This window comes from Melozone crissalis, unplaced genomic scaffold (assembly GCF_028551555.1).
Source record: "Melozone crissalis strain CALT ecotype California unplaced genomic scaffold, PUWL_Pcris_2 ptg000023l_1, whole genome shotgun sequence".
Lineage (NCBI taxonomy): Eukaryota > Metazoa > Chordata > Aves > Passeriformes > Passerellidae > Melozone > Melozone crissalis.
The window spans coordinates 29,318,714-29,346,371 of record NW_026535801.1 but is presented as its reverse complement, the minus strand read 5'-3'; the positions used below and the strand labels follow the sequence as shown (position 1 = coordinate 29,346,371).

At 41.6% G+C, this 27,658-nt stretch overlaps 1 protein-coding gene across 1 annotated transcript; it reads right to left on the bottom strand.

The window, feature by feature from the left end:
• Window positions 1–1,156: 1,156 nt before the first annotated feature.
• Window positions 1,157–27,658, bottom strand: RALB (RAS like proto-oncogene B). The gene is made up of 5 exons (XM_054278196.1): window positions 27,539–27,658; window positions 11,889–12,045; window positions 10,609–10,817; window positions 7,699–7,876; window positions 1,157–5,589 (listed from the first exon to the last, which is right to left on the bottom strand). Exons 2-5 carry the CDS (start codon window positions 12,000–12,002, stop codon window positions 5,470–5,472), a joined length of 621 nt encoding a protein of 206 aa, XP_054134171.1. The 5' UTR covers window positions 12,003–12,045; window positions 27,539–27,658; the 3' UTR covers window positions 1,157–5,469.

Sequence of the window (27,658 nt, the reverse complement as noted above, 5' to 3'; positions counted from 1 at the left end):
GTAATTCAGGTGGCAGATAAATAGCAGCAACTTGTCTGCTCGTCTGAGCATGCTGAACAGCCCCTCTCCACAGCAGAGCTTCTAACTCCTAAATCCACAAGATGGAGCCAGCAGTTCTCAGGAAGAGGTGCCTGTGCCATCCCAGGAATTGTCAGCACTTAGCTCACAGAACCACACTAAAATGTTCTGGTTGGGGCAGAATACAGGCAAACACGAAGGCAGGAGCCAAGCTATGCACGAGTCATCATCCTCCTGTTTTATCCTGCTGCGACCAAAGGCAAGCCTGCTCCTCACAAGCATCTGCAGACTACCTGAAGGTGCCAATCTGGGCTTTGAGTATAGCAGTGTAACACAAGTGTGCTCAGAACCCTCTCCTGCCTCCTACACGACACTTTCCATGCTACCCTTTCTCTGCCACAGAATATTTTAAAAGTTACTTCACTGGGAAGGAGAGCAACATAAACCACCGTGGCAATCAGAAACACAGGGCAAACACCAGGCAAGCACCATGTAAACAAGATTATGTAAATTGCCGTAGTCTTTGGCCAGAAGTCATCAGCTAGAGAATGTTCCACTTCCAACTTATACAGCAGTGGTGACAGAAACTGCCTGAAAGTTTACTTTGAATCCCATTGTTCTGCCACTCCAAATTAAGTGGCATTAGAGAGCAGTGAGTCTGTCCTGAGCCATCCTGCCTCAGAAGCATCTCAGCTTCTCTCCTGCAGTTCATTCACCACAAACCTACACAGAGAATGAGTCTGGCACACTCAAAAGACTAAGGACTACTTTTCCCACACAGTGTTGCTTACTCTGTTATTCAAAGGCTCAAGACTGTCTGAAGAAAAGACAAAGCAAGTCCGTCGTTCATATAGCTGATACAAGCTGTCTGATCCAATTAGGTTCTGGAAAATCAACTGTGAATGAACCAAACTACTATGTCAATTCAGTCCTGAAAAACATGCATACCATTTCCAGAAAGCCAATGATGAGTGTCTCAGTCACCTCTTCCTTCCCTCCCATAGCCTGCAATATAATCTTGTTACATATTTGATAGAAAGCTTAGTTACCAACACTGAAAACCAGTGGCTGGCTCATCCAAGAATTTGGGGATTAGGTATGCTTTTAGAATGCTGTAAAAATCAATAACAAACAAATATGAAGCTCATTTTTTCTTTTTATTATCAATAGTAATACAAATCAGTTGTATTAGCATGATAATGAAAAGTGACCAGTTTTACAGACATTAAAAATGTTTGTGCAAGTTAGAGACAAAGCTCTGAAGCTACGTAAGGAAAAAAAAAAAAGAATTTACATTGTATAGTATAGCATACATAGTTTAGAGGCAGTTTCATTAAGTCTTGCAATCACAATCACTTCCTCTACACTAAACTTCTCACTTGGTGTTAGAGATAACACCTTCCCCTCCCAAGAGGAACACCTGCCATTTCCATGAAGTGTGGAGATTACAGTGAAAATCATAGCTTTTTTATTTGTTCCTCTTCCCTCCTTCTCCCAACTATAAAGTCAACAGGAGGTGAACACTGCAACATATGCTTATAGCAATTAAGGAAAGCTTCTGTCTGCATAAGCTCTGAGCTGAACTGATAACAGTATCCTCTTTTTGAGCAAGAATTGATAGACCTGTCAGGCCTAAGAACTGGGTTAATGCTTTGAAAAGCTTTAAAAAAAGCTCTGGGTGAGCATTTAGTTAGATGCATATCCCCCCTACATACCTCTTACTGCATTCCAGATTGTAGTTTTGTACCTTGGACCTGAAGTATTCTGGAGCATTATACTTAAACCAGATAGGACTCAACTGGAACTTCAGATGGTTATCAACATCTTACTGAAGTTTAATGCCCAGTAAATGTATGCATACATCTTTCTCCTCATCAAGCCAAGTGTTCCCCTAGAAATTGCAGTAGAGGTGTATCAGTCTGTGTAAGAACACACAGGGCACAAGTCATTGAAAATACACTTCATGCTGCATCTGTACTCCCACCTGGAGAGATGCTCCTCTACAAGAGTCAAGTCTGCCTTTGCAGTCCTGGAGTCCTGTATATTTTTCATAGAATGACTTAGCCCTTGTTATAACAGGGGCCTGTTTGCACTGCTCAAAGCAGAAGGAAAACTGGAGCACTTGAAGCTAAGCCACAAAAGGAAGATTGCACTTAGCAGTAAACAGTTCCCTGACTTCGTGTTAAGCCATTGCGCAAGAATAATACTTGAATGCTTAAGTGCAAGTGCATCGTCAAGTCTTGCATGACCTCCAGCTGCACATATCCAGTTACCTGCCTACAGCCATGCTCCAGAATGATTTAAGAGCACATTTTACCAACAAAGAGAAGCCGTGGTTTTTAATTACCCAACGTGCAAAGGCTGATAGAATACATCAGCTTCAATCCAGCCTTCAGTCTCCTCAGCTACACAGCAGGGCCAGCAGGCAGCCATGAACCCCCTGCTGCCCAAGTCATCCCTTATTTGATGTACCTGGCCCCCAGTTACTCAAAGCTCCATTCACACGCTCACAGGATGCTGTGCCATGTTATATTGACTCCACTCAACCCACCTGATGGTGATATCCATTGATGTCCAGTGAAGCACACCTGGAAGCCATTCAAGAACCCCCAAACCATATTGCCCCTATTCAGAGAGGGCATATTCAGGCACTTCTACCATGAGGTGGAGACAGCAGGATTTCAGTCCAGGGGACCAGTTTTACTGCCTTCCTGTACAAGTCAGAAAGCTTGCTGCCCACTGTTCCAAGGTAGCTGCTTTGTTTATTGTGTTTTCAGCTGTAACTGGCAAGTTAAACTGCATTTGTCGCAAGTACAGAAGAGGAAAACTGAAAAGCTGCTTTATTTAGTCTCCAGGCCTGGTCTTTCTGGAGCAGGTGACAAGAGCAGAACCCTGAAGAGATGCAGCATGAAGCCATGAAACAGCAAGCACCTTCTTCCAAGGAAGTCCACCTCTGTGGCATAGCTTTATCAGTTGGAGAAAAAAAATAACCTGAGTGAAAACAGCACATGGACTGTAAGAACACCAGTGAGAGACTTGCTGTTCTAAGAAATTCATCTGTCCTATCAATACTGTCAGGTACTTTAAGACTATAGAGATCAAAGGTCAAGGCATTCAAGTCTCTTGAGCCAACATAGCTGAGCTGCTCATTGTAAGCTTTGCTAAATTCATACAGTAAGGTCAGTTTATTCAATTTTGTTATACACATTTTACAACCTGCCTCGGAGGGGTTTGGCCTAGATAAGCTTGTAATGTGAACTCAACTGTTGTTCATCCTTTAGGTTAATTAAGGACTTAAAGGTTAAGTCTCAACTAAAACCAAACCTGAGTTGCCTTCCTCCAGAAGAGGACATTCATTTGCTGCAAGGACAATAAACAGTCAGAAATGGACTTTTATCCATGGAAGTTCAATAGGAAACTTTGTTAGCTGTGTTACAGCTCCCAGTGTCCTATTCAGTGCTTAGGCTTTAGACACAGGTGACACAGCTCAAGTGACAAGTTGTGCAAGCCAGCAGGCTTCCAGCTTCTGCTTCAAAACACTACTGGGCATTACAAAGCCAACTTCACAATTAATTATACTGTTCACAGAGAAGCATTTCCAGAGCTGGTTAACCTTTATGTCTGCCCATACAAGATAAGAGTAACGAAGAAGGAATTTAATTTGACAAGAATGAATATTACAGCACCTTTTATTTAGTACAGTTTCCCCAGTCCAATGAGTTGCCTGACAAGATGAACTAGTGATGGAAGACAATGAGTTTGTGGTAAGTCCCTGTGAAACCTCAGGTCAACAGAGGTTCTGATATAGATCACATCTTACTTTTTTTCAATGTTCACAGACAGAATGCACAAAAGCAATCTAGTACACGCGAAAAAATATTTTTCAATCTCAAATTACAACACTAAGTACTGAACAGTATTCCCTACTCCATCTCAGGAAAAAACACCATCAGTTAATTTAGTGCTGCAATGAGCTTCATTGAACAACCTTTCACCAAGCAACTGTGTTTTAAGCAACCAGTTACCAGCAAGATACTGGTTACTCTTCAAGTTTCTCTATTCCATGGAGGCAGAAGATTGCCACAATTCATTGTGAAACTCCACAACCAGAAGAGACTCCTTTTCCACAGTGACAGAAGAGATTTTTGGCAACTGCACTTCATTTAAACTGCATCAGAAAGTTCATTTCATTCAGCTGTCAACAGAACCTGCTAAGTACTGACTTTTCCACTTCTAGACTGTTTTTGTTCAACAGACATGACCACTACTGCATAACTGACAGCAAAACTCATCATGTGCTAGGTTGCTGTGCATCAAAAACAGTACATATAAAATTAACAGTGAATAACGGATGTGGCAACTGCTTAACTTCATTTGCTTTTTGACACCATACAGCTCACTAGCCAGCTAATCATTGAGAGGTAACATATATGCCTCACCTATTCCAGGCCATGATTGTGTGATGGGACCCACTCTTATTCAGCATTTTCATCTACAGCAAGACAGGAGACAGATGCAGATGTTTTCACTTTCCAACATTATCATCACAAGTGTTCCAATATAAACATAACTGATTATTAAATCAACACCTATTTCCACTATTCCAGTACAAGGTAAGGGGAGGATGACAGATGTGGAGTGTAATTGAGTCAAGACAATACATGGAAGAAACCCAGGACAGCATTTCAGGGAGATGGTGATAATACTATTCCTTTTGAAGAAAGGCTTACAGTCATTTTCTCACCCCATACCACTAATTTAAGGATGAGAAGACAGACCCCAGCAGGGAATGCATCTAGCCTGTATTTAAATATCAATTTTTGCATTTCCTAAATAAGTCTGAATTGAGTCCGTAGGCTTGATTCATGAATGCTGTATTGACTAAACAGAACACAGAATAAAGTTTGTTTTGAGTTGACTCTCAACTGTCAGTTGCTATTTCTTACATGGAGCGTGGGGAGGAAGTCAGCAGATGTCAGTGTAAGAAATATCAGTGACAACTAAGAGAAGATGGAGACTCAAACCCTTTACTAGGTGTCATCTAGCCTTTCTGCAGTTTGCACCATCAAGGAGGGCAGCAACAGCGGGAAAAAGTGTTTGAACCTGAACAGCTGTGCTGGTTAAGGCCAATAGAGGTTCAAGAGAAACACACAGAAACATTAGAAGGGAGTTAATACAAAAGTACATTGTGTAACCAAGCAGAAGGATTGTAGTTCTGAAACTATTTCTAGTTTTGAAAGTTGGAAGATGGAGCCCATTTCAGTTTAAGGAGGCAAAGGTTTTGTTGGATACTGGAAATGGTTGCAAAGTTGTTTTCACATTTTGAAGGTGTGATATGCAAAGCAAAAGATAAGGGAGTCAATACAGACTTCCTTTCATGAATCCAGCCCTATATCCTTAGTGGTATTTTATCCGTGCCACCTGTAGATAGATATTTACAGTTCCAAAGCATCACAGTAAGCAACATCTTTCTTTAAAGCTTTTCTTGTTCTTGCCACTTTTCTTGCCATTCTTGTCTTTGTTTTCTGACATTTTCTTTGCTCTTATTTCTCTCATTAAATCAAAGAACACCTAGGAGGGAAAAACAAAGAAAGATTAAACAACATCAGCCACCAGAAAGCAGATAAAAACTACCATATTCAGCAGCAAATAAAGATGTAGAACCACACTGTACTCAACACAGCAGAAGTAAGTCTAGACAAAGATTCCTGTGACAAACTCAATATCAGAATTATGTAGTGTGTCAAGCAGTGACAAAAAACTGCACAATCTTACCTGGCTAGCAAAACATTCAACAGTCCTGTTTTAAGGGATTTTAATTAAATACTATTCTTGCACAAAAGCAGCATTCAGAGCTCATGAGAACATTTGTCTGTGCCTAGCAAACTTTTCCATTGCTGTTAACTATGGAAAGCAGTGAGTCCAGTCTTTTCCATGCAGTTACTATTCTGCTTGGTCTATAATTACAAAGGTGCAGCATTCAAGTGATAGGGCACAAAAAATTCTCAAAACTATGTTCTAAGAAAAATTCAGAGAAAGTTATGCTTCCTTTCATGTCTCTCTAATTTTTTTTGTCCAAAACTTAGGCAACTTCACCCCTGTATTCCTGATGTCTGAGTACATAACACTTAAAATGCAAGAGCAGTTTTGCTGTACAGTCCTTGAGTATTTATTTTTAGGATTATTTTAAAATAATATTTTTTAAAATTATTTTTATGATTACAGAATAAGAGTTTAGCATCACTGTGTAGAACTAAAGTACGTTTTTTTCCAAACAGGGAACTCTCAAGCCTTTGGTACTTGCAAACAAGACCATGCTACTGACCAAAAGTAGATTAGTTTGTAATTCAAAACCCTCTGAAGTCTTTTTTTTTTATTCTGCCACAGTACTAACACACAAGCACAACAAAGAGAAATACCTTGTTGTACAATGCACCTAACAGTGCTTATACAGAGGACAACCAGTATGCCACGTGAGCTAGCCAGTGAAGACCTGTAACAGCAAATCTAGATCACCATGCTAGTACACTCCAGACACACAGCTCCACTGCTGTTAATGCCAGCTGATCAGAAAACTAGTCTAAATATAAAATAAGCTAGCCATTCATTAGTAATATGAGATGCTTACAGGAAAAAGCAAGTCTAAATATTCATGTTTCACTACATCACCCAGTTTATGCAAGTGACTGTGACGTCACCAAACTGAAATTATGCCACATTCTTCAAATCAAGAGGTCTCAATTCAGGAGTTTCATATACTGCAGTTTTAATGAGAGGAGGAGTTCCTGCCAGTAACTTGTGCACCAACAACATCTCCACTAGTGAACTAATACAGAAGAACAGGAAGCTGTCTAGAAGAATACAGCTAGCTGCAAGTGTTCTTTAACCAAAGAGAAAACTGCTTAAAATTTGTAATTTTTAAACAGTTGCATATTAGTAAGACACATTTGGACCCCTTACGGTGCAAACAGTAATTTCATATAATGTTCTGTGAATTGGTGAAGTAAAAAGGCACCCTTTTCTTCAAGAACTCCTCACTACAAACAAAATAAAGGGGATGACTGAAATTGATTTGTCCTCTATACAGGACAAACACTCCATAGTCATAATTCATTTCTCTTCTAGAATATCCCACCACCACTGTTTATGCAAGAAAACATCAGCAGAATAACAGGAGAATAACTGTCCTATACCACCAAGGACAAGTCAAAACAGGACAGGGACACAGCAAAAAGTTCTTCTCACAATTCAAACTAGTCTTGGTAGAAAACAAGAATAAAATTTTTAAGATTAACCACATTACAGGTAGCTTTATAGGGAAGGAGGAACAATTTCTAATTGTCCATAGCTTGTTATTTATTGGTGTTATAAGAAGGACACACCCTACAAACAAAATAACATACTTGGAGAATCCTTAGAACCATTTACCCAAAGGACTATTGAAAAACTATTGGTTCAGGTACAAACAGTTAAGACAAGACAATAGCATTAACTTGTTCCAGAGCTCAGGTTCCCTTAAGCTAGATATGTGCCTAAGTGCACACATTCCAGTAAGTTTTTGGTATTTTTTTTAATAAACTAGGCTTTCAGAAACCAAACTATGGACTTGCTTTTGTCCAGCAAGAGTCAGCTACTAAACAAGTAGTGATGATCTAATTGAGCAGATGTCACTTCTCTTACCTTATCTACATTGGCCCGAGTTTTGGCAGAGGTTTCTACATACTGCACCCCCCACTCTTCTGCCTTACTTCGAGCCTCTTCTACAGGCACTTGTCTGCGCTCCTCCAGGTCAGATTTGTTCCCCACTACCAGCAAAGGGATTTTATCCTCTTCAGCCTTCACACGCAGGATCTGTTCCCTAAGGCATGAGGTATTCAAAATAAAAACATCTGTGTTAGTAGTAGCAACAAAACTCTCACACTTTTATGTGGAGTGGATCAAGTGGTCTGCACATTATTAGTGCTTGCAACTGGGTATTTCCCAACAGTTGGACACACACTTTAAAATTATTCCAAGATTAGCATAGTAATGCTATGGGCTTTGCACTACTGAAAGCCTCACACTTCCAGGAAGGCAGTTTTATTATTTAGTTAGTGAGTAATCAGGCTCTAGGAAAGAAGAAGACTATGGCAGAAGAGCAACTGGCAGCAGGAGTTCACATTTGAATGAGGAAAAGAGTACAAGTGCCATGTTTGCCAAGTTCCACCTTGGCACTCAGTCACCATCTTTAATTCAGTCTGCATCATATCTCTATCTAGGTCTGGGCAACATCAAGTCTTTGCCAAGGCAGTAGGTTGCAAACAGCCCAGTAGCTGGCAGAGATCATTCCTAACGGCTACCTAAACTTTACCCAAAGGAGAGAGTTACTACACAATTCTGAACTAAAATGCTAGCAACCTTCCTCCTTCACAGACTCCAGGAAGATATTCAACTGCCAGCATAAACCTGTCATGCTACGAGGATGTACCAGCGTCCAGGAAAGGAGATGGAGTGATGTTACATACCAGTCTCAGTGTTCTTCACTGGGGTAAAACACAAGCTGAAACCAGACTGACACAAGCTGCTGTCCATCTAGGATGCTGGAAGAACTCTACCACTCTAAACTATTTTTAAATAGTTATGAAGAAGAGCTAAACAAGGCATGAGCACAGTGCTACACCCTCTCATCTCACCGAGTCACCACACCAGAAGTATTCTGATGCCTGCGTTTTCCATCTACAAAATAACAATGTATGGAGAGTACATGAGACTCTAAAATAGCATTAACACTGAAGCAGACAATCTGCTGTTGCATTTAACTGCATCTTCACACATTTTCAGATTAAAGAGGCACTGAAAGCAAACACTGAATGCATAGCATCAGCAGGAGAGCTAGGGTTTAAAGACAAGCCTATCGTTTGTTCAGTATTCAATTTTTTCACAGCGTTAAGATTCTGGAGCCTTTTGATCTGCAGTAAATAATACCACTCTGCAGTTTGGCCTGGGATGCTGGTGACTCATACTACTCATTCCCCACTCCTTCCTGGACCAAGGAGCTGGTTCTTGCATGTGAGCCTAAATATTCCATTTAACTAATTTCACTATTTGTTTTACTTCTGAACCATTGAAAAGTAGGAGATTCTGCATCACAAAGCTCTTAGGCCCTTCTTGCCCATCTTCAGGGCTAGCATTGCTTTTTCATTGTTTTGCTGTGCTGGAATCTTGAACCAACACACTGTTAACCTAGTTAAAGAAGTCTGACAAAAAAACCAAACTGCCAAGATAAATACTCCTACTCTCATTCAAAGCCTTAAACTTTGGGTTTAACATTATATTTCACTTAGCCAAACCCAATTGCTTCCACTTGTCTCATTTTCTTTGTGTTCTTTGAGTGTTACCTGATCTTTTCCTCCATCTTACATTAGGAAGAGTCCTAGTACTCAGTTTTGCAGTCCTCTAACAGTGGAACTGCTGGCTCCCATCAGAGCTCCAGTTAGAGCAAACTGAGCTCTGCTTGTGTGTCCCATGACCGTCAGCCTTCTGAAGCAGAACAAAGTCACAGAACTATTATGTGAGGAAGGACCAGTATTTTTATACTTCATGAAAGATTTTGTGGTCACCCAGTACTGTTGAAAGAGTATGAAATGTCAAGTTCTGGGGTGCAAGGGGAGTTTGCCTTAGCTTTAAGAAAAACCTAGAAATAAGTGTCCTCAGCTACAGCATTTCCATTACCAGTCAGTATCTGTTAACCTTGTACCACTGAAGCAAAGGGAACATAAGGTAGACTGATAAAGAGCTTTTATTCTGACAAGCATAAAGAACTCCTAAACTTTCCCTAGGCTTTGGGAAGTTTTCTTTCAAGTTATATAGCTATTCCAGGCAATCTCTGGTTTACCTTCTACTGAGGCAACAGGTATCATCAAAAAGAGTTAGAACATTTGCCCTGAAGAATGTGGCTACATGGATTCTAAAACCAGAGAAGTGGTTTAAATCCTTTTCTATTTACCCCCCATACTACACAAGCAGTTTCTGTGGTCAATCTGGTGCCAATTTTTACATCAGAACTGCTAATCCCAAGAAGAAAAATGGAAGTGCTTACTACTACCCTGTGTCTTTCTAGGAATACGTCTGCCTACAATAGCAATGCTTGGCTGCCAACCCTTGTTTGGCACCAATCCATACCTGAGAGTGGAGGCTAATCCTTCCCTTCCTTAGAGCACCTGCTTCTAGCAGTAAGCAATACTGTGTCTGAAACCTGGCCAAAAGACAGACTTAATTCCAGAAGTACTGCTCTAAGATAATTAAACTTCACATCCATGAAGACTGAAAATTGGCTGGAATATGCCTGTTTTAGGAGTCCAAGAATCTGTTACTTGCCTGAAGTTGCTGCTGGCATAGTGTACTTGTAAGTTGCAGGCAAGAAGATGACTAAAGCCAGAGGCTGAATACTGTGGTTTAGGTTATCAGTTACTGAGAGCAAAATGGTCAGGTGTCACTTTTATTGATCAAATGGTAACAGACAAAGAATAAAGAGCTCTAGCTTTTAGACAGGATTGTCAGAGCAACACAGGAACTGGGTAACTTCCCCTGCCTAGGAGAGAAACTACTCACCGAAACTCTGCTGTTGCTGTGAAGGATTCGTGCTCTGTTATTGAGAAGACAAGAAGAAAGCCTTCCCCACTGCGGAAATAGTTATCTCTGATAGCTGCATAATCCTCCTGTCCTGCTGTGTCCAGAATGTCTATCTGAACTTCTTCACCATCCAGAACTACTTTCTTTCTGTAGCTGTCAGCCTTGGTAGGTTCATAGTCTTCTACAAACTGACAAGAAAGGGATCGGTGTTTAGAATTACTGTCATACAGTCTCAGTATTTGTCTATCTTCCTTCTTTCACTTCCATGACATTTAAATTCCCCAAAACCTTCTCATAATTAAGTCAGCCACTAAGTTCCACAACTTTTTTTCAGTATTACTATTAAAAGCAAATTATTTAAGCCCTTAATACATCAAAGGGCCAATTTGCCTAGTCAAGTTTTGCTACACAGAACACTGTCAGCAATTTCAGTACAATTTAAGAACGGAGTTGCAGTATAAGTTAAGCAAGGTGCTGGCATTATCTAGATCTCCCACTTTAATAAAATGCATTTGAATGTACTTCAGGAACAGGTATAGATGACAGCATCCAGCTGCTGAACATGAAAGCCTGTTCCATAATTACACGGGCACATACTTTAGTCCATTCAGAATTGATCAGATCCACAAAGCCACTGCCAGTTCAACTTAGTTCAACTGCACATATCCAGCAGAGAAGCAGAGAGGTAAAGAGCCTCTCAGCCTCAGAACACAACAATTCAGCCCAATTAAGCTGGCTGGCTTTCATTAATGACTACATCATGTTCAGATATTTACACTACTATAGCATGTGTGGACAACCTATAGATAAACACTAACTTTTGACCTACAGGATCATGTATTCCTTCACATACTAGTGCAGGCTGCCCAATCTAGCTTCCTGTAAACCAGTATGGAAGAATTCAGGCTATGAACATGCCTACTTCATCACCTGGCTCAGAATGAGCTAGAATGTTTACTTCTGACTTCAGCCTTAACTGACCTAATTACAAAATTAAAGTTCAACTCCAAGTAGTAACAGCTTCTGTACACAAGCACCCATACATTATGCATAACTTCTGAAGACAGTAAGCATCAATTTTGTCACCTTTAGCCAGAGATGTTCCCAGAGGACACATCTCCCAGCTTTCTACATCCTGCTCCTGCCAGTTGGGTCATCAGATCCTTTGCTCATCACATTTAGTTCCCCTGTGCCACAGAAAAAAGCTTAGCAAGCCCTATGAATCTGTGCGTTAGAGAAGCTGAACCAAAGTTACTTACCTCATCATACATAAACTGAAGTGTGAGGGCAGATTTACCCACACCTCCACTGCCAACCATAATTACTTTATGGAGGGCCAAGGAACTCTGGTTCTTGCTCTTGCTGGCAGCCATTGTCCTGCTTGCCACAGACGAAGTGCCAGGCAACCAATCAGATCTGCAGAGAGAAACAGCACAGTCACCCCTCCATGACATTGGTGGCATCAGGGTAGCATGCAGGTAAAGTGTCTCACAAGTGTTGAAAGACCAGATTAAAACCCTGCCCTGCAAGCCTAAGGAATGGGCCACTCCAATGCACTGGCATGCAAACCATGCCTAAAGTATGAGTAGGACAAGGTATTAACACAAATGCCTTCTGTTTGTGACAACAGTATGATGAATAAAAGTGTCAAAGGTTTTTAACAAGCTACTCTTAACTTGTAAAGCCAGCCTACAAAGACTAGTGTCTAGAACAGATTCTAAAGAAAAACCCAGTCTTTGTCAAAAGATGTGAAATTAAGTGGTTTTTATTGTTCTTGTTATAAGGCATTACACCTTTCTAAAATATTTCTTTAATGTTGATACAGCTACCTTAGATCTGCTCATAGACAGAAATCTGGCTTTTGATCTTCTCCCTACGTAGGCTAAGAAAACAGCAGAGATACACAGTAAATGGGCAGGAACAAGTTGCAAGAGCTTCTAGCAGAAAGTCTCATGACATGGCATTACCATTTATTTCACACTCCTCCTGCCTTTTGATGCTGCAAACCTAATTTGCTTAGAAGAAAAAATCCTGCTTTACTGCAAAAAAATCTCAGTTCCTGTTCTCCTCCTGATGTTGCTAAGCCATAAAGGAGTAAGCTTCAATAAACAAGCCCTAGCCAACAAGCCTCTAGTAATTAAATACTGGAGGCTCCTTAAAAATAATACTGCCTCTTTTTTTGGTTGGTTGGTTTTTTTAAGAGTAGTTGGACACAGTAGTTGTACCAGAAGCACAAGCAGCAGCTGCCACGCTGATTAGCACAGAGCAGCATCTCTAAGGACAGCACACTGAATACAAAAGCAGAAATAAGTGAAACAAAGATAATGTCACCAGTCAGGATTTCCACACAGAATATTAATCTCAAATATTAATATTTCAGACACATGATGTGTATATGGTAGATGGCAGGATAGAGATTCTTGTGTCCTTGGAGCACCACAAAGGACCCCAGCTGTTCATATCCTGGCAGAGAGCTGTAAGGAGACCAGCAGACCATGCAGAAAACACTGCTACAGAAGTGGCTGTACCAGCCCTGACACTTTATTCCAGAAGCAATGGACCTTCCCAGAGTCTCAAATTTACCTGGACACAATTACTCTAGAAAAACACTGCAAATGCCACATCAGCAAGTGCTACTGCATGGAAACACAAGGCCAACAGTAGAAGTTACTCAGTAGTATATTGGAAAAAGCTTCAGGACAACCAGCTGGCCTACAGAAAATTAACAAGAGACTAAGGGATCATCAGCCTACAAACATGCCATAGGATTATTTAGCTTGGAAAGAGAACCTTTGGATACTGTCCAGTCCAAACCTCTCCCTGAAAGCAGTTTGCTCCAAGCAATCCAGTTTATGTGCCCTGTGTTCTGAGACTGACAATTCCATGACCAGTCTGCAAAATTGCCCTTAGAGTACACTGACAGTGACTATTTTTTTCCCCTTGTCATGACTTGATATTCTGAAAAGCAACAAATCAAACTAAGTTCTCATTGACTCATGCATACAAGAACAAACATGCCAACAATCAAGAAGTGCCCTCAGGACAGCATTTTCAAACATCTGAGCAGCAGTACTTTTCCATGCAGAGGTTTTTTACTCACACCTGTTTGCTACATACATTTAGTACAGCAATTCAAATTAATCATCTTTAAGTGCTCATTCTGGGATAAACACTGGTAAGTGAAGACAGATATTTTCCTCTGGTAATCTTCTCTATTATGTTACACATCAGCTCTCTCATCCAGGACACTCCTTAGTACAGAAATGGGGCGTGGCAATTCCTATTTCTGCACAGGTTCTCTCTGTACAGCACAAACATATATTTGTTGGGGACAGTGAATTCAGCCATTGCCACAGAGACTGATTTTTAACTCTTAGTCACCAGACAGGCAGGAGAGGAAGAGAACATTTCCCTGCCAAGGGAATGTGTAAAACCACAACAGGTAGCACCCAAACTCCAGAAGTAGCTGCTTTGCCTATTGTCCACATGGTCTACAGATGGTAAATCAGAATTCAGCTTGTTTGGACATAAACAACCAAGAAACAAGAGCTACAGATTGGCCACACAATGAGATAGTTCAGGGACTTTTAAGTGTTCTAGAAACAACACAGCCTGCTCTTAAATTGTAGAGAATGCTGTTTTGTCCTAGCTCAAGAGTAGTCTGGCTTTCACAGTAGTAGATAAGCTGCTTTCTGGAGTGTGACCCTCAGCTAATTTTCATATAGTTGTGACTGGTTTTGACCTGTGAGTATTCTTCTATCAGACACCCTAACATTGTTGTAACTGTTATATTATCTAATATAAAGTTTTCAAATTAGACATTTTTCTGGTATCACAAACAGGAATATGTAATAGGCAGCAGCACTAAGTCCACTGTGCTATGCAACAGCAATAAAGGCATAATTTACTAATAGCCAAGAGAAGACTTTTCTTTCTGTCAATACAAATACCACATCTTTAGATGGTCATGGTAAATTAATAGTTGTATTTTAGGAAAAATAACAACAAGCTTGTGTTCGTCATAAAGGCAAGTGGAGAGAATATTTCAATCCTTCTTTCTCTGCTCCACCCCAACAGTGGCTTGTAGAAACTGCAAGGTCAGCCTTACACTATTACCTGATTCATAATCAAAGTATAATATTAAACAAAATCCACCCAATAGCATAAAAATTTAGTTTGATTGCATCTAAAGCTCTTCATGACCAAGGCACTTGATCTTCCCTGCAGAGCTGTTCCAAGTGCCAGTCAAATATTTCAGAGGATCAGGACTACAGGGACCCTGTGAGTGCAGCAGAATGCTCACAACACAGAGCCTGTGCAGGGCGCACTCAGTGAGTCCCAGAAGCTGCACACAAAGCAGCTCCTCTCTGGTGGCATCAGAGGGAGCCATGCTCCAGAACAGGCACTGAGGAGGCAAGAACAGAGGACAAGGCAAGGCTCAAGCAGTGTGACACAGATTAACACAGTCAGTATCAGTGCAGCAGCACCAGTGCTCACACAACAGGCTGACAGCACATCACTGCTTCAGAAAGGGGCATGGTGAGACTATAATGGGAATATTCTAATGAAACAACAAGAGAAGGCATTGTAGCCAACTGTTTGTTTATTTTTATCTCCACTTCTGCAGCCCAAGAAACAGTTTACACAACATGGTTCAAAGCTCACATCTAACAGTTCCTTGAGGTTAAAAAAAGTTAAAAACCCCCAAAATCTATTAACACAAGTGGAAACTCTCTCCTCTGTTATCTCAGAGCATGCAAGGATGAATTTTCTTCCTATTCTGCACATTAGGCATCCTTGAGGCAGTCAAGACACTGACATTAACTCATCTGTTCACAGAAAAACAAGTCTTGGGAAATCCAATCACTTCTCAATAAAAGGAGCAGTGTCTAGAAGAACCTGTGACAACTGCAGTTGCTTTAAAACATTACTCAAATCCCTTCAGTTTAAGGAGCACAGATTTAAGGCAAAGGGTTTTACTGCATATGCTGAAGAGCACACTCTGAGTAGGTGTCCAGACAAGACACCTAATGCTGTGCTAAGATGCCTCCTCTCTCCTACTGCTCTTTACTTGTTGTTTGGGCACAGTTTACTTTCCAGCAAGATTCACCCTCCTCTGAGAGGACAAGAAGCAATCCATTGGGCAGTCAGTCAATCTATTAAATTTCCATCTGTCACTTTACCCTCGGGTTCAATGACACCATGTTGAACTTCATATGCTAAGTGTCATAAGCTGTTAAAAAAACCCCAAAAAACAAAACAAAAAACAACCAACCAACCAAACAGAATACCCACCACACCCCAAACCTTCTGAAAGTTTATTTGGGGGAGTGAGGTAGGGAAGGTGGTTTCTTCTGGTTACCATTCACCCTGCTTTGAAATAAACTGCTAGACAGATGCCATGTTAAGCAAGGCATAAACTTTACAACCAAAGAATAAACTTCTTCTTGCAGTCTTTCTTCTTCAAGAAAGTAGAAGTAATTACCTGTTTCATTTATTCTCAAAGATAAGGACTAACCCACTGACTCGATAACGCTGCATTTATTCTATAAAAAGTAACACACAGCCCTATGCACAATAGGAGCTTTGTGAGGCTGGTGAAAGGTGCTCTTCAGATCAAGGAAGGAAGGTTACACCAGCCACAGGCTGCCCACATGAAGCACAGAATCTACAATTCAAACCATAGGAGCTACTAATCAGCTGTTTTGATTTAGACTTCTGAAGATCTCTACTTGGCCACAGGACTAATCAAACCATGCCACCTTCAATGGAAGATATCTAACCCTAAACTCACCAGCTACTTCAGCCTTCCCTTATCTGTTTAATTACAATTCCTGCAGGTTAACTAAAGCCCCCTGAACAATGTTGTGTCATTCTTGAAACTGAGCACTTCAAGGCAATTGTTTATAAACACCTGAGTAAACTGCTTTTTCTCCACCCTCTCAACCTAAACAGTCAAACTGCTCAGAACACAGTTTACAAACAGGACTGCTTTACCTAATACCAAGATTCAAAGACTATGACTGAATAACTACATGTATTTCAAATCAGACCACACTTTCACATGCCTGTTTATTTCATGAGCATTAAGATGACCACAGCTGCAGAACACTTAAAGAAAAACACTCTTGTCACTTCACAAGAAACTTTGCTACAGTTCATCCAAGTACATGGGAAAAAAAAAAAAAAAAAAAAAAAAAAAAAAGAGAAGCTTCACTAAGTCTACCTGTTTTCCAATAAATATTCTGCTGATGTAATAAACGAATCTGAGACCCTTCAAAGGCTTTAATTGGAATTGCTGCTAGTTCTTCCATTCAGTTTGAGATTTAAAACTGAAATAAAGCTCTAAGCTCAAAATTGCTGAGATCAGCCCTTGTTCTCTTGCTGTGCAGCTGATATCTTTGGACATTTCTTTTCATTGCTATCCTGCCACTGAAAGCAGCCATTCTTTGGATTTTTAAACAGGATTCTAGAAACTCTTAGCCCAATAGCTTGACAGAGGAGCTTTGTTAAACCCTTCAGATACCTACTTTTAAAGGAAAATCTGGGTATTCAACCTATTATAAAGATTTAAATATGATGTCATCAAAAGGCAGCACAGAAAGAGCAAGGTTTTGCAACGGTATTTTAGTGATCCTCATTTATCAGAATATGAATTAGAGGCTTTGAAGTGTTTGCTTCTGTGATATGCCCGGAAGAATGCAGTCACAGAAATTCCCTGGATCACAAAACTAATTAACAATCTCACTGAGCTATGAACTGTAAGAGCTCCTCAGCCATTCTGAGGTTACCCAGAAAATACTGAAGTACTGAAATTCCATTAGATTTCAATGGACTGTAAATGCTCCAACTGGTAATTCAACTAAAAAACCCATTTGAGATTCAGTGACATATTTAATGCCACTGAAAATTTTAGGATACGCAGGTTGAAAAATTATAAATGCTAATCTGTCTTCTTTTGCTGTGCTAATATCTTACCTTTTGGCATATATTCAGTTAATGGTTTCCAAGCTAAACTGAGATCATGATGTGTTTGGTAGAAATTTCTGCTTGGGATATCCTCATATCCTTCCCCATGTAATGCTGGATGTTTCTACCTTCTCAGTTGTGTTTATAGATTTTTCTGAGCCATGTTTAATTGGATCAAAGAATTCATTCAGCTTGAGATGACTCCCAGAGCACACTGGGGTAGTTTTGCAGTCTCCATTTGTATCACCCAATGCTGCCATCACCATCCCCTGTCCCTCAGTCCCCTCTTCCTTGCCCTGGGCAGTTCCAGCCCATCTCCTCCTGCAGCAGAGCCATTCAGCACAGCCCACTAGGCCTGCCACTCACATCTGCAAGGCCACAATGCCTCAGTGCTGATGTGAAGGGAGTTTGCAAAGGCCAAAGAAGGTTTAGCAGCCAAGCAGTTGCTTACATTGCTGCAGAAACAGGGCAGTGCCCTGGCCCTGATCACAACTCACTCCCCAGACCAGGGGCAGCCACCACCCTGCTGCAGTGGCCAGGCTGAGCACTGGAGTGAACCCCAAACCTCAGATTTGCTTTTGGCAATCAGGCACTTTCTCTCCCTAAGATCTACTAGTAGACTTGCAATTGCCACAATAAGGAAAGGACACTCAAAACAGATTTTGAAAACTTAATACTTTATAATATCAGGATGAAAAGTAAGAATTTAAAGCAAGGAGCTACTTTGCTCTGTGCACATGACGGGATCTAACCTCTTTAAATAGGCTAGATTCTTGTCCAAAGTGGCAACAACTATATCCCTAAATCTTACAGAAAAAAACCTCAGAATATATACATTTACTTGATACATTGAAAGCTACATTACACCAGTTTCAGACAATTATTATTAGTTACTAATCCTGCCTAAATCCCCCAGAATTGTGTGTACACTTACAGATATTGGCTGTCACAAATATGCTCTGGCAGGAGCTACATATACACTGCTAACAGATAAATGAAGCAAGACCAGGACTAGCAAGTTCAGTTTGTTACAGCAGTTAAAGGTTAAACCAGACCCTGAAGCCAGGTCATTATTGTTCTCTATTTCCTACAAGGCTGGGGAAATGACAGGCACAGATTGAAGAACGATTTCAATTCAGAATTGTTTTTCATCAAAAGAATCAGACCGGAGTATTAGCTTCAATAATAAGAAAGACTGCAGACTGTGAGATGAACTTGTACTGCAGGAGAGTCCCTAAGACTTGCTCATCTGGAAAATTCACACGGAGAATAAAACCAGTATTTTTAATATAGTTGTGATCAGGAGCCCTCTCTGCATGCATGAAGAGGACACAGATATCACACTAAAATATTCCAACAGTATCAATAGCATCAGACATCCAGCCACTGGATACCAGCCAATTAGGACTAAGAATCCCTACTAGTAACCCTGGTCTCCATACTTTTCACTGTTCCAACCATTTGCATGCAAAGCCATCTACGGCTCTTCACTTAGACTAAGAAAGTTTAACAAGATCAAGTGATTTTGAGAAAAGTAAACTTATATACAATATATTTTTGTATATTTTGTATACAAAATATTTTTTGGCACCTACAGTTACTATGTACAACAGGAAGAACAAGAGACACCACGGTGCACTGCTTCTTTAACTGATCCTTGTCCTTGCAACCTACAAAGTCTATCATGCTGCTCTTTCCAGCAGGTTATGGCTAGACTTGGATAATTCCATCTTTCAAGGCTCTGTTTTAGATCTGGACCACCACAACAATGATCCATTTTAAGTACAAAATGCCTGTATACACTCACATTCCCCACAATCCCCTCCAAACCTGCCAAGCACAGCTTAACTCTTACAAGTTTTCAGAGATGCATCAGTGCAGCTTGGAAAGCAAATCTAACAGCATTTAACTTACATTTACTTCTTAGATGAAATTCTTAAATATATGCCCTCTCACATCATTCACTACAGGACCATTCTAGATTATTCATTACAAATAGAAAGATATTACCTTACCCATCAGCAGTAATCTCAAGCCAATAACCTTGCTGAGAATAATCTTGATGTCTAAGAAAAACTGGAACTAAATCCTGTCCAAGTCTGTAGCAAGGTTGCAACCTTCCAAGATTTAGTCACAGGAAAGAACCAGTCTGATCCATTGCTCAGAAAAGCAGCACTTTAAAGCAACCCTTTAAAACTCATATCTTATGCTGGAGTTAAACATAAGCAAACACATATCCCTGTTCCTAAGGAACTTAAATATCTGAATTTGTTTGTTCAGGGTTTTTTGGGGGGGATTTTTTTGTTGTTGTTGTTTGCTTGGTTTTGATTGACTGTTTATTTTTAGAATTCCATCAGAGTGAAAGAAAAACAGCCAAGTAACTTGTTTGTGAGCAGTAGCTCAGAGAAGAAAAAGAACTTCCCTCCAAGAGTGCCTTAAGGCACTGGAGCACACACTCCCCCAGCCCCCTGAAAAAATCACATACATATATATCTAAGTAAATAAGGTTGCAGTGTCATGCTACACAGCTAATGCTCTTAACAGCATCAAGAGATTGTCATTGCATGCAGGCAGCACAGTTATAACACCTGCCTCACTGTTGCACAGACAGCATGCAAGCATCATAGTTACACAGAGCTTTATAGGGAAATAAGTAAGAAACCACTCTCCACAAGATTTTCCATATTACTCGGTACAGAGCAGCTAGTAGGGCATATGTAGCACCAGACAGAATATACTCTTTATTTCAGCAAGACAGCGTTACCTGGAGAGAACGTCATAAGACAGCAGCACCTTTACAGCTAAAACCACTTCTTCTGTAGGGAGATCTCTAGCCAGACCTCCCCAAGTACCTTCAGCAAGCCTCCAAGTCTAATATTAAACACCCAGAAGACACATTGCAGACAGACTACAGCAGAGAGGGATCCACCATGTTGCTCTTACCCTGCAAGAAAACCTGTCAGAATTCTTCTACAAACACAAAGACTGAGTTAATACCATTAATCAGTATTACTATGCTAAGAGTTTGTCACTGTGGTGATAACAGTCTAGTTGCCTAATTACTCAGGGTGAATTATGACAGCACTGTTCACACTAGTTAATTTGGCTCATACCAGAAAAGTGACACTCCAGACTCGCTCAAGAGTCTCACTCCCACTGACTTGCAAAGTGTATTTCAACTACACTTCCTTTGAAAGCTCACCCATGCAGAAACATGTCCATCTTTGATACACAGCATACACAAAGTCCACCAAACCACTAAGAGACAGTGGTGACATGCTTCAAATAAGTAATCTCATACCAATTTTTAACTGGATCTCCAAGAGCCTAACAAATACAACAGCAAAGTCAAACACGTCAGATCACACAATCAGGGTCTTAAGTGGCACTCTAGAGCTCAAAATAACCAAAATCCTACCTCAGTATGAGGTTACAACATGTTTCAGTTGCTTCAGTGAAAAAGCTGCAGCTATATATTCCACAAGAAAGTCATCACCACCACTGATTTCACAAACTCCAACAAATGCCCATTCACCCAGAAGTGTGCTGCAGAGGTGCAGGAGCTCTCACTGCTGTTACCCAGGCCTGGGGCTGTCAGACCCAGCACACTGGTCTCACAAACATGGCACCACACACTGCAGACAGACCACAAGCTACTACTGTTGCTCCCCCAAAGGATGTACCTCAGCAGGTCATGCTTCCCTAGTGAACTGGATGTCTGGGATAAGTCACAAGTCCAAATATTATTCAGGTAATACCCACAGAAGCAACTGTCTCTGCTCATTCAATTGCTTGCTCACAAACTGAACTTGCTATCTCATGCTCACATCTCCATTTGGGGAAATGCAAGCCACTGCTGAGACCACACTTGATGCAGATAGGCAAGTAATAATCCCCCATCCTGAGCTCACTTAACCACAGAATCCCAGCTCCCTAGGAGCACCCAGGGATCACCTTCCTAGAGCCTGTGAAGGTACTTCCACTATTTTAAGCACTTCACTGACTTCACTGCAGAGTTCACAGATGAGTACAGTGAGTCACTAAGCTCCCTCAATCAGGCAACATCACACAAGTGTCAAGCACTGAACCTTTCCCTCCATCTTTCAATCAATGCTTTTACATCTCACAAAACAACAGTGACATTTAGCACCCATAATTCAGCTGCTGTGTTATGTCACCTTTAATTAGACTTCTTCATTCCAGTTTCCCCAGTGAGGTAGAGAACAGCATACCAAGGTATCCTGTACATGCAAGAAGCTGCCTTTCTACTGGACTAGGAGCAAATGTTTTCAATAACAGACAGTTTTTCAGACTACTGCATTCATATACTTTACATCAAAGCCAAAAGCAGTATTTCTGTCTTCAAATGGGAACTGTATTAGGACACCAGTACAGGGGTCTTATGCAATTTCAGCAGCCCTATAGTTAAGAAGACTAAAAAGCTGTGGAGAGCTTTACTTATGGGAGAAGTGCTATCCTTGGCCTCCTCATAGTGCTGTGCCTACCACTATAAAAACATTTACAGCCAAATGTGTGCTCTTCAACGCAGCCTCCAGAGTGCTGTAGAATTAGGAGTGGTACAATGTAACATGCTTGGTAACTCTGGGTTTGGGTGGCAGGGCAGACTATTAACTCAGAACCACTTGACTTCAACACAGAGAATTAGGACACATTGAGCTCAGGACACTTCCCTTTATGACCTAGCAAATGACAGGTCACATGAACATACAGAATAGTGCAGAATATAAACTGTGCATTTAGTCTTGTGTGCTCCTGGAGACATTTCCTATCTCTGCAGAGCACTTAACCAGAATAAAAAAACCCTACAATTCTGATACACAGCCAGCTCATCCCAGAGCTCGTGCCTTTCCTGTGAAATCAGCACAAGAGGGTGCTGCCATACACTAATGCATGCAGTACAGGGAATGAGCTGGACATGTTGGGGTCTGTGTGTAGCTGCAGGGGCTAGAACCTCACTGGGACCACAGGGATGAGCTGGGATAGCTCTCATGGCTACAGTGCTGCTGTGTGGATGCTACAGGCTCTTCAGGACAGACCAAGGCAGGAAAGTTGTGTTTCCCATCAGAACAGCTGGAGTGCACAAAGCTCTGCCTAGAGATGATCATGAGCAGCAGTCAGCAGGAGCACTGCACTGGGCAGTCTCCACAAGTGTCTTCAGCCTCAGCAACTTTAAGTCAAGTCTGTGCCCAGCACTGCAGTTGCTACAATCTTATCTGGGGGAAGGCCCATTTTTCAACTTGCACAAGCCAATCCATCATGACTAACGTTTCATTAGAAACTTTATCTAATACTATAATGATGTACAGTATCACCACCAACTGGTCTGCCTAATAATTTTTTAATTAGCTTCCTTCCATTAGAACTTGAGAACAGATTCAACCAATAAAGCCTACTTTGAATTTAGTTTGCCCTATAACACAAACTTTAAATTTCCAATGTCTGCAGAATTGTTTAAAAAATTGGTTCTTAAATTGTTTTAAAACATGATAAAGTGCAAAGAAAGACTGGAATGCATGCTTGAAACTGGTGCTGTCTTTTGAAACACCATTTCTTTAAATTTCTTGGCTATTCTATTTTATGACATGATACATAAAAGCAGAAAGCTGCCATAAAAGTCAGTCAGTGAGACTTCTTGGTGAGTACACTAATGAGAATTCCTTACCTACCCAAAATGAGATCTCACAGTAAGCCAAGAACACTAAATAGCAGAAGAATACCATCATGGAGAGGAGTTTCTTAGTGCAGCAGCAGCTTAATGGAAAGGCTGTATCACAGATCACTACATACTTCATAATTAATTCATTTTAATCAGGGAGCAGCTTCCCCAGTTAGTAAAATCACCTCTTTTCTGGAAAGCTGAGGCAACTGGCATGCAACTTGATCTAAAACTACTTCACTTGTTAAATGTCTGCTTTAGACTGGTACCCAAGACAGCATCCTCTGAAGCAAGGTAGCCCTAACCTTATAAAACAACTAAAAAAAAAAAAAAAAAAAAAAGGCAGCACCACTTTAGTGCTTTAGTGTGTGTTCTGCAGAATGAAGTCCAGGGTTCAGGTAGATTATTCCTACAAATAATATTTTAAAGTGCTTTGTCATGTTAAGTATAAACCTGTAATATAGTACTCTATAACAATCTTGTCTATAAAGTGGGATTCTTTCCTCTGTTAAACCTGTGATTCAAACCACCAGCTTGGAAAAGAATAAAAAGTCATCAATATTAAATCCAAGCTGGAAACATTCTTTAATATATCCACCTACCATGCCCAAAATAGGGCTAAGTCTAGGTCTCCAGTACTCTTCTAAAAAATAATCTTTCAGTACAGGTAAAAATATATATAGAAAGAGCTAGAAACCAGAGAAATCACAGCATCTGCTTAACTCAGCGTGTTCTCAGCTTTCCAGCTCTATGCTTTGCCTTCAGATTAGTTTTGACACATTCCAAATTTAAGAAGAACATATTAAAAACTCCAGTTTTGCTGCATTATTAGCAGCATAAAACATTTCACACTAATCACTTCAACTGACAGCAGCACTAATTCACAAAGTAACGGCTGACAGGATTAAGTCTTTAACAAATGCTTATAATCCCAGAACTGATTTTTTCGGTCTTGGACATGTGATCCAGCAAAGTTTCCTAGTCAGGACTGCATTTCCATTAAGTCTCATATTGATGTAATCAACCATTATTCCTTTGTCATCAGCTTCAGCAAGGAGGGCTTTGGGCTCAAGGTTCCACAGAACACAGCTGAAGTTCTAAACAAGCACTTTGTTACCATAAAGAATCCAGCAGCTACTTACACATCAGCCTAAATAACATTCTCACATTACAAGACTCCATGACTTTCATTTTGACAGGTCTTGAAAAACACATTTGCACATCTCAAGCACAAGAGACAAAACAGATCCTCTAATATTACTATTAAAGCAATATTTGGGAGAACATGAAGAGATAAAGCATGAGTTATGCAGACTTATCTTGCTTAAATGACAAGACAACTTGATATTTCTGGGGCAGGCATGGAGGAAGTTGGTTAGTTCTGTTTAATGAGCTAAAAGAGCTACCAACAAAATGACTGCTCCACAGCAGCTATTAGCAAGGACTTTTAAAATACATGTTCTGAACCTCTTATCAAGAAGCAAGCATCAACTGTATCATACAACAAAAGCCACAAAATTGACTATTACCACTAGGAGAGTGAAACAACCAAGACAGTTTGTTGACCTTGCTGCTCCAAGCAATAGCAGGCAACAAGCAATGGAATCTTATCACCACTGCTTGACAGTGATGCAAAACAGTTAGCAGGGACATGGGGCTCAAAGGTGGATGAAAAGAGAAAACCTAAAATCTGCAGGTTTTTATCAGTAGGAGAGTATTTCAACACAGAATGAGTTTGAGAATACAGGTTGCTATATAACCTGGTTGATAATGAGGATCAGCTCATCTCCCAAGTGAGCCATGCAAAGTTACTTTAAGTCAGGCACCCAGGGAATGAAAAGCACCAAGCACCAACATTTCTCCACTTCTGTGGCCTCCCCAGCCACTGCCTTTCACTCAAACCCCCAGACACCACTACTGCCATCCCAAAGTGCTGGCTACAGCAAGAGGCACAAGACACCTACTGACTGACACCAGTGTGCACTCCCATGGGTGCTCAGTGCCTGCACAGCTGTCAGGAGAAACAGGCTCCCTCAGTGCCCCTGCTAAGAGAGGCTATTAATTCACATGAATCCGTTGTGTAATAGAAAGCAATTCATTTAATCAGTCACATGTAGCCTGAATCTAGTTAGTAGGAAATGATTGAGTCACTGTGCAATTATCCACTTGCAAGGAAAGTGAGCAGGTTTACAGGACAAGAACAAACTATGAACCAGAGTCCCAAACCACGATGCTAGAGCTTGTTGCACTGTTTCATGTGGCCATTTCTGCTCCATTCAAAGGACAATTTTGCTCCATGTGAAGCTTGGACCCCAGCAGTTCCTAGAGAAGCAAGTCATTTTATCCAGCATTTGGTCAAACAACAGTAGGTGCAAAATCAATTAAGCAGCTGAAAAAACCTTGACTCCAAATGAGGCACTAGATCACAGAAACTATAAACCATCCAGGATTTCAGGGTACACTTCCAACTGGTCCAGGCAGTGTCCCATCATTACTGACTTGATTTGATCAAAACGCCTCAACTGCTCTTCTACTGAGATTTCCAGTACCATGGCACTGACAGAGACAAGTTTGAGAGTTTTAAAGGATGGCCAAGAAAGGATATTGTCTGATCAAATTAAGCTTTCAGTTAAGAGCTTTTGTGAAGCATTCCTCCTAAATCTTTAGACTAGAAATTCCTCTGCAGTATATACATAACATTAGCAAAAATAGGTCAGTTTCACTTTCTTTCAGGCATGCAAAACAGAATCAAGTTGGCTTACTCCAAAAAAGTGAAAATAAACAATTTACTACTAAAAGTCAAACACAGGAAACTTGTTTACAGGACTAGTCTGAAGGTTGATTTTTAAATGAGGTATTTAATAGAGGAAAGAAATGCAAAATATTTCACCATGGTAAGTTGGTATCATCTGATCATAAGCAAAAATCCAAGTAGTTAAAATTATTCTAGCAAGTTTGCTATGCATGAATAAGTGCAAAGATGCTATTGTCAAGGAAGATTGAGCTGTTACTATTAAATTCTCTATAATAAAATTATTTTCAGCCTTCAAGCACATCACTTCCAAGAACCACAAGTCTGGTTCCGATTTGTTAGTTCCTACTCTCACTTTAACAACTTTAATTGGGGGATGGGAGGTGGAGAGTCAGGGCATGGAGTGTTTAAGACATTAAGAAAAAAAAGATAGCTTTTCTTGAAAATCATGTACCTCTGAGAATGAGGACAGGCACCTCCCTGTCCCGCAGAAGAGAAACAAGGATCTTGGAAGCAGAGAAGTAATGTTAGAACAGTTAAAAAAAATCAAAACCCAAAACTCAGACTGCAGACTTCAGCTTTGACAATGGCAAGGCTGCTCCTTGTGCAGGTGCAGTCTCCTTGTTCCCTTCCACCATGAAAACACCCAGGCAGAGTCAGGACTAAGTCTCCTGCTCTCAGAACAGAATCGACTCAACAGGGCTCCAGGAGAATGCCCGGCTTAGGCCTGCAGCAGCTGTTCAGGAAACACGACTGGGCTGCTGTGTCCCACCTGCCTCCCTGCCCTTCTGCAGGTAAGGTCACACTCGGGCACCACCCTTCCTTCCTTCCTACAACATCTACACCGGTAAGGCTGCGGGGAGGATAAAACGGGCAGAGAGAGAACATACCCAGATAAAACAACACTAGCCAGGAACTTCTGGCTCAGCTGAGACCACCAGCATCCCAAGCCCTCTGTTTATCTCCCGCAGACGAAACCTTATCGCTTATCCGACGGCAGCAAGAGCAGGCGGGGCAGCGTGCACTAACGCTCAAGGCCAGCTCCTCCTCGGCCTCTCCCTCCCCCACGTCCCATTTGTGGGCAGGAGCCACGGCGGACCCCGGCTCCAGCTCAGCCCGGCGCCGCCGGGAGCCGCAGCAGCGGCCGAATCCACCAGCGGGGCCTCTCGCCTCCCACTGCGGCTCCCGCGCAGGCCCGACGGTCACCGGCTGCCCCCGCTCTGCCCTCGCCCAGCCCCGGTGCCCTGTCAGGGCCGAGGAACCCCCGGGCAGGAACCGTGGGGTTTTCCTCGCCCGACACACCCGGGAGAGAGGGGCTGCCCCGCACCGCCGGTGGCACCGTCCTTCCTTCCCTCTCCGCAGAGCGCGGACACGGGGGAGCGCAACCACGTCCCAGGCTGCGGCCAGGAGCCGGCGACTCCCGCCTGCCTTCACCGAGGGCGCGGGGCCGGGACGGCTGAGCCCCCACCGGCCCGGGGCTGGGGGATCCCGAGGCCGCTGCCCGCTCTCACCTGGGGGCTAAGGCCCGGCTCCGCACGGCGGCTCCAGCCCGGCTCCCGTCTCGGCTGTGCCCCCCGACCCCGCTGCTCCCGCTACCGCCGCGCCCCGGCTCTCATTGAGGGGGCAGCGCC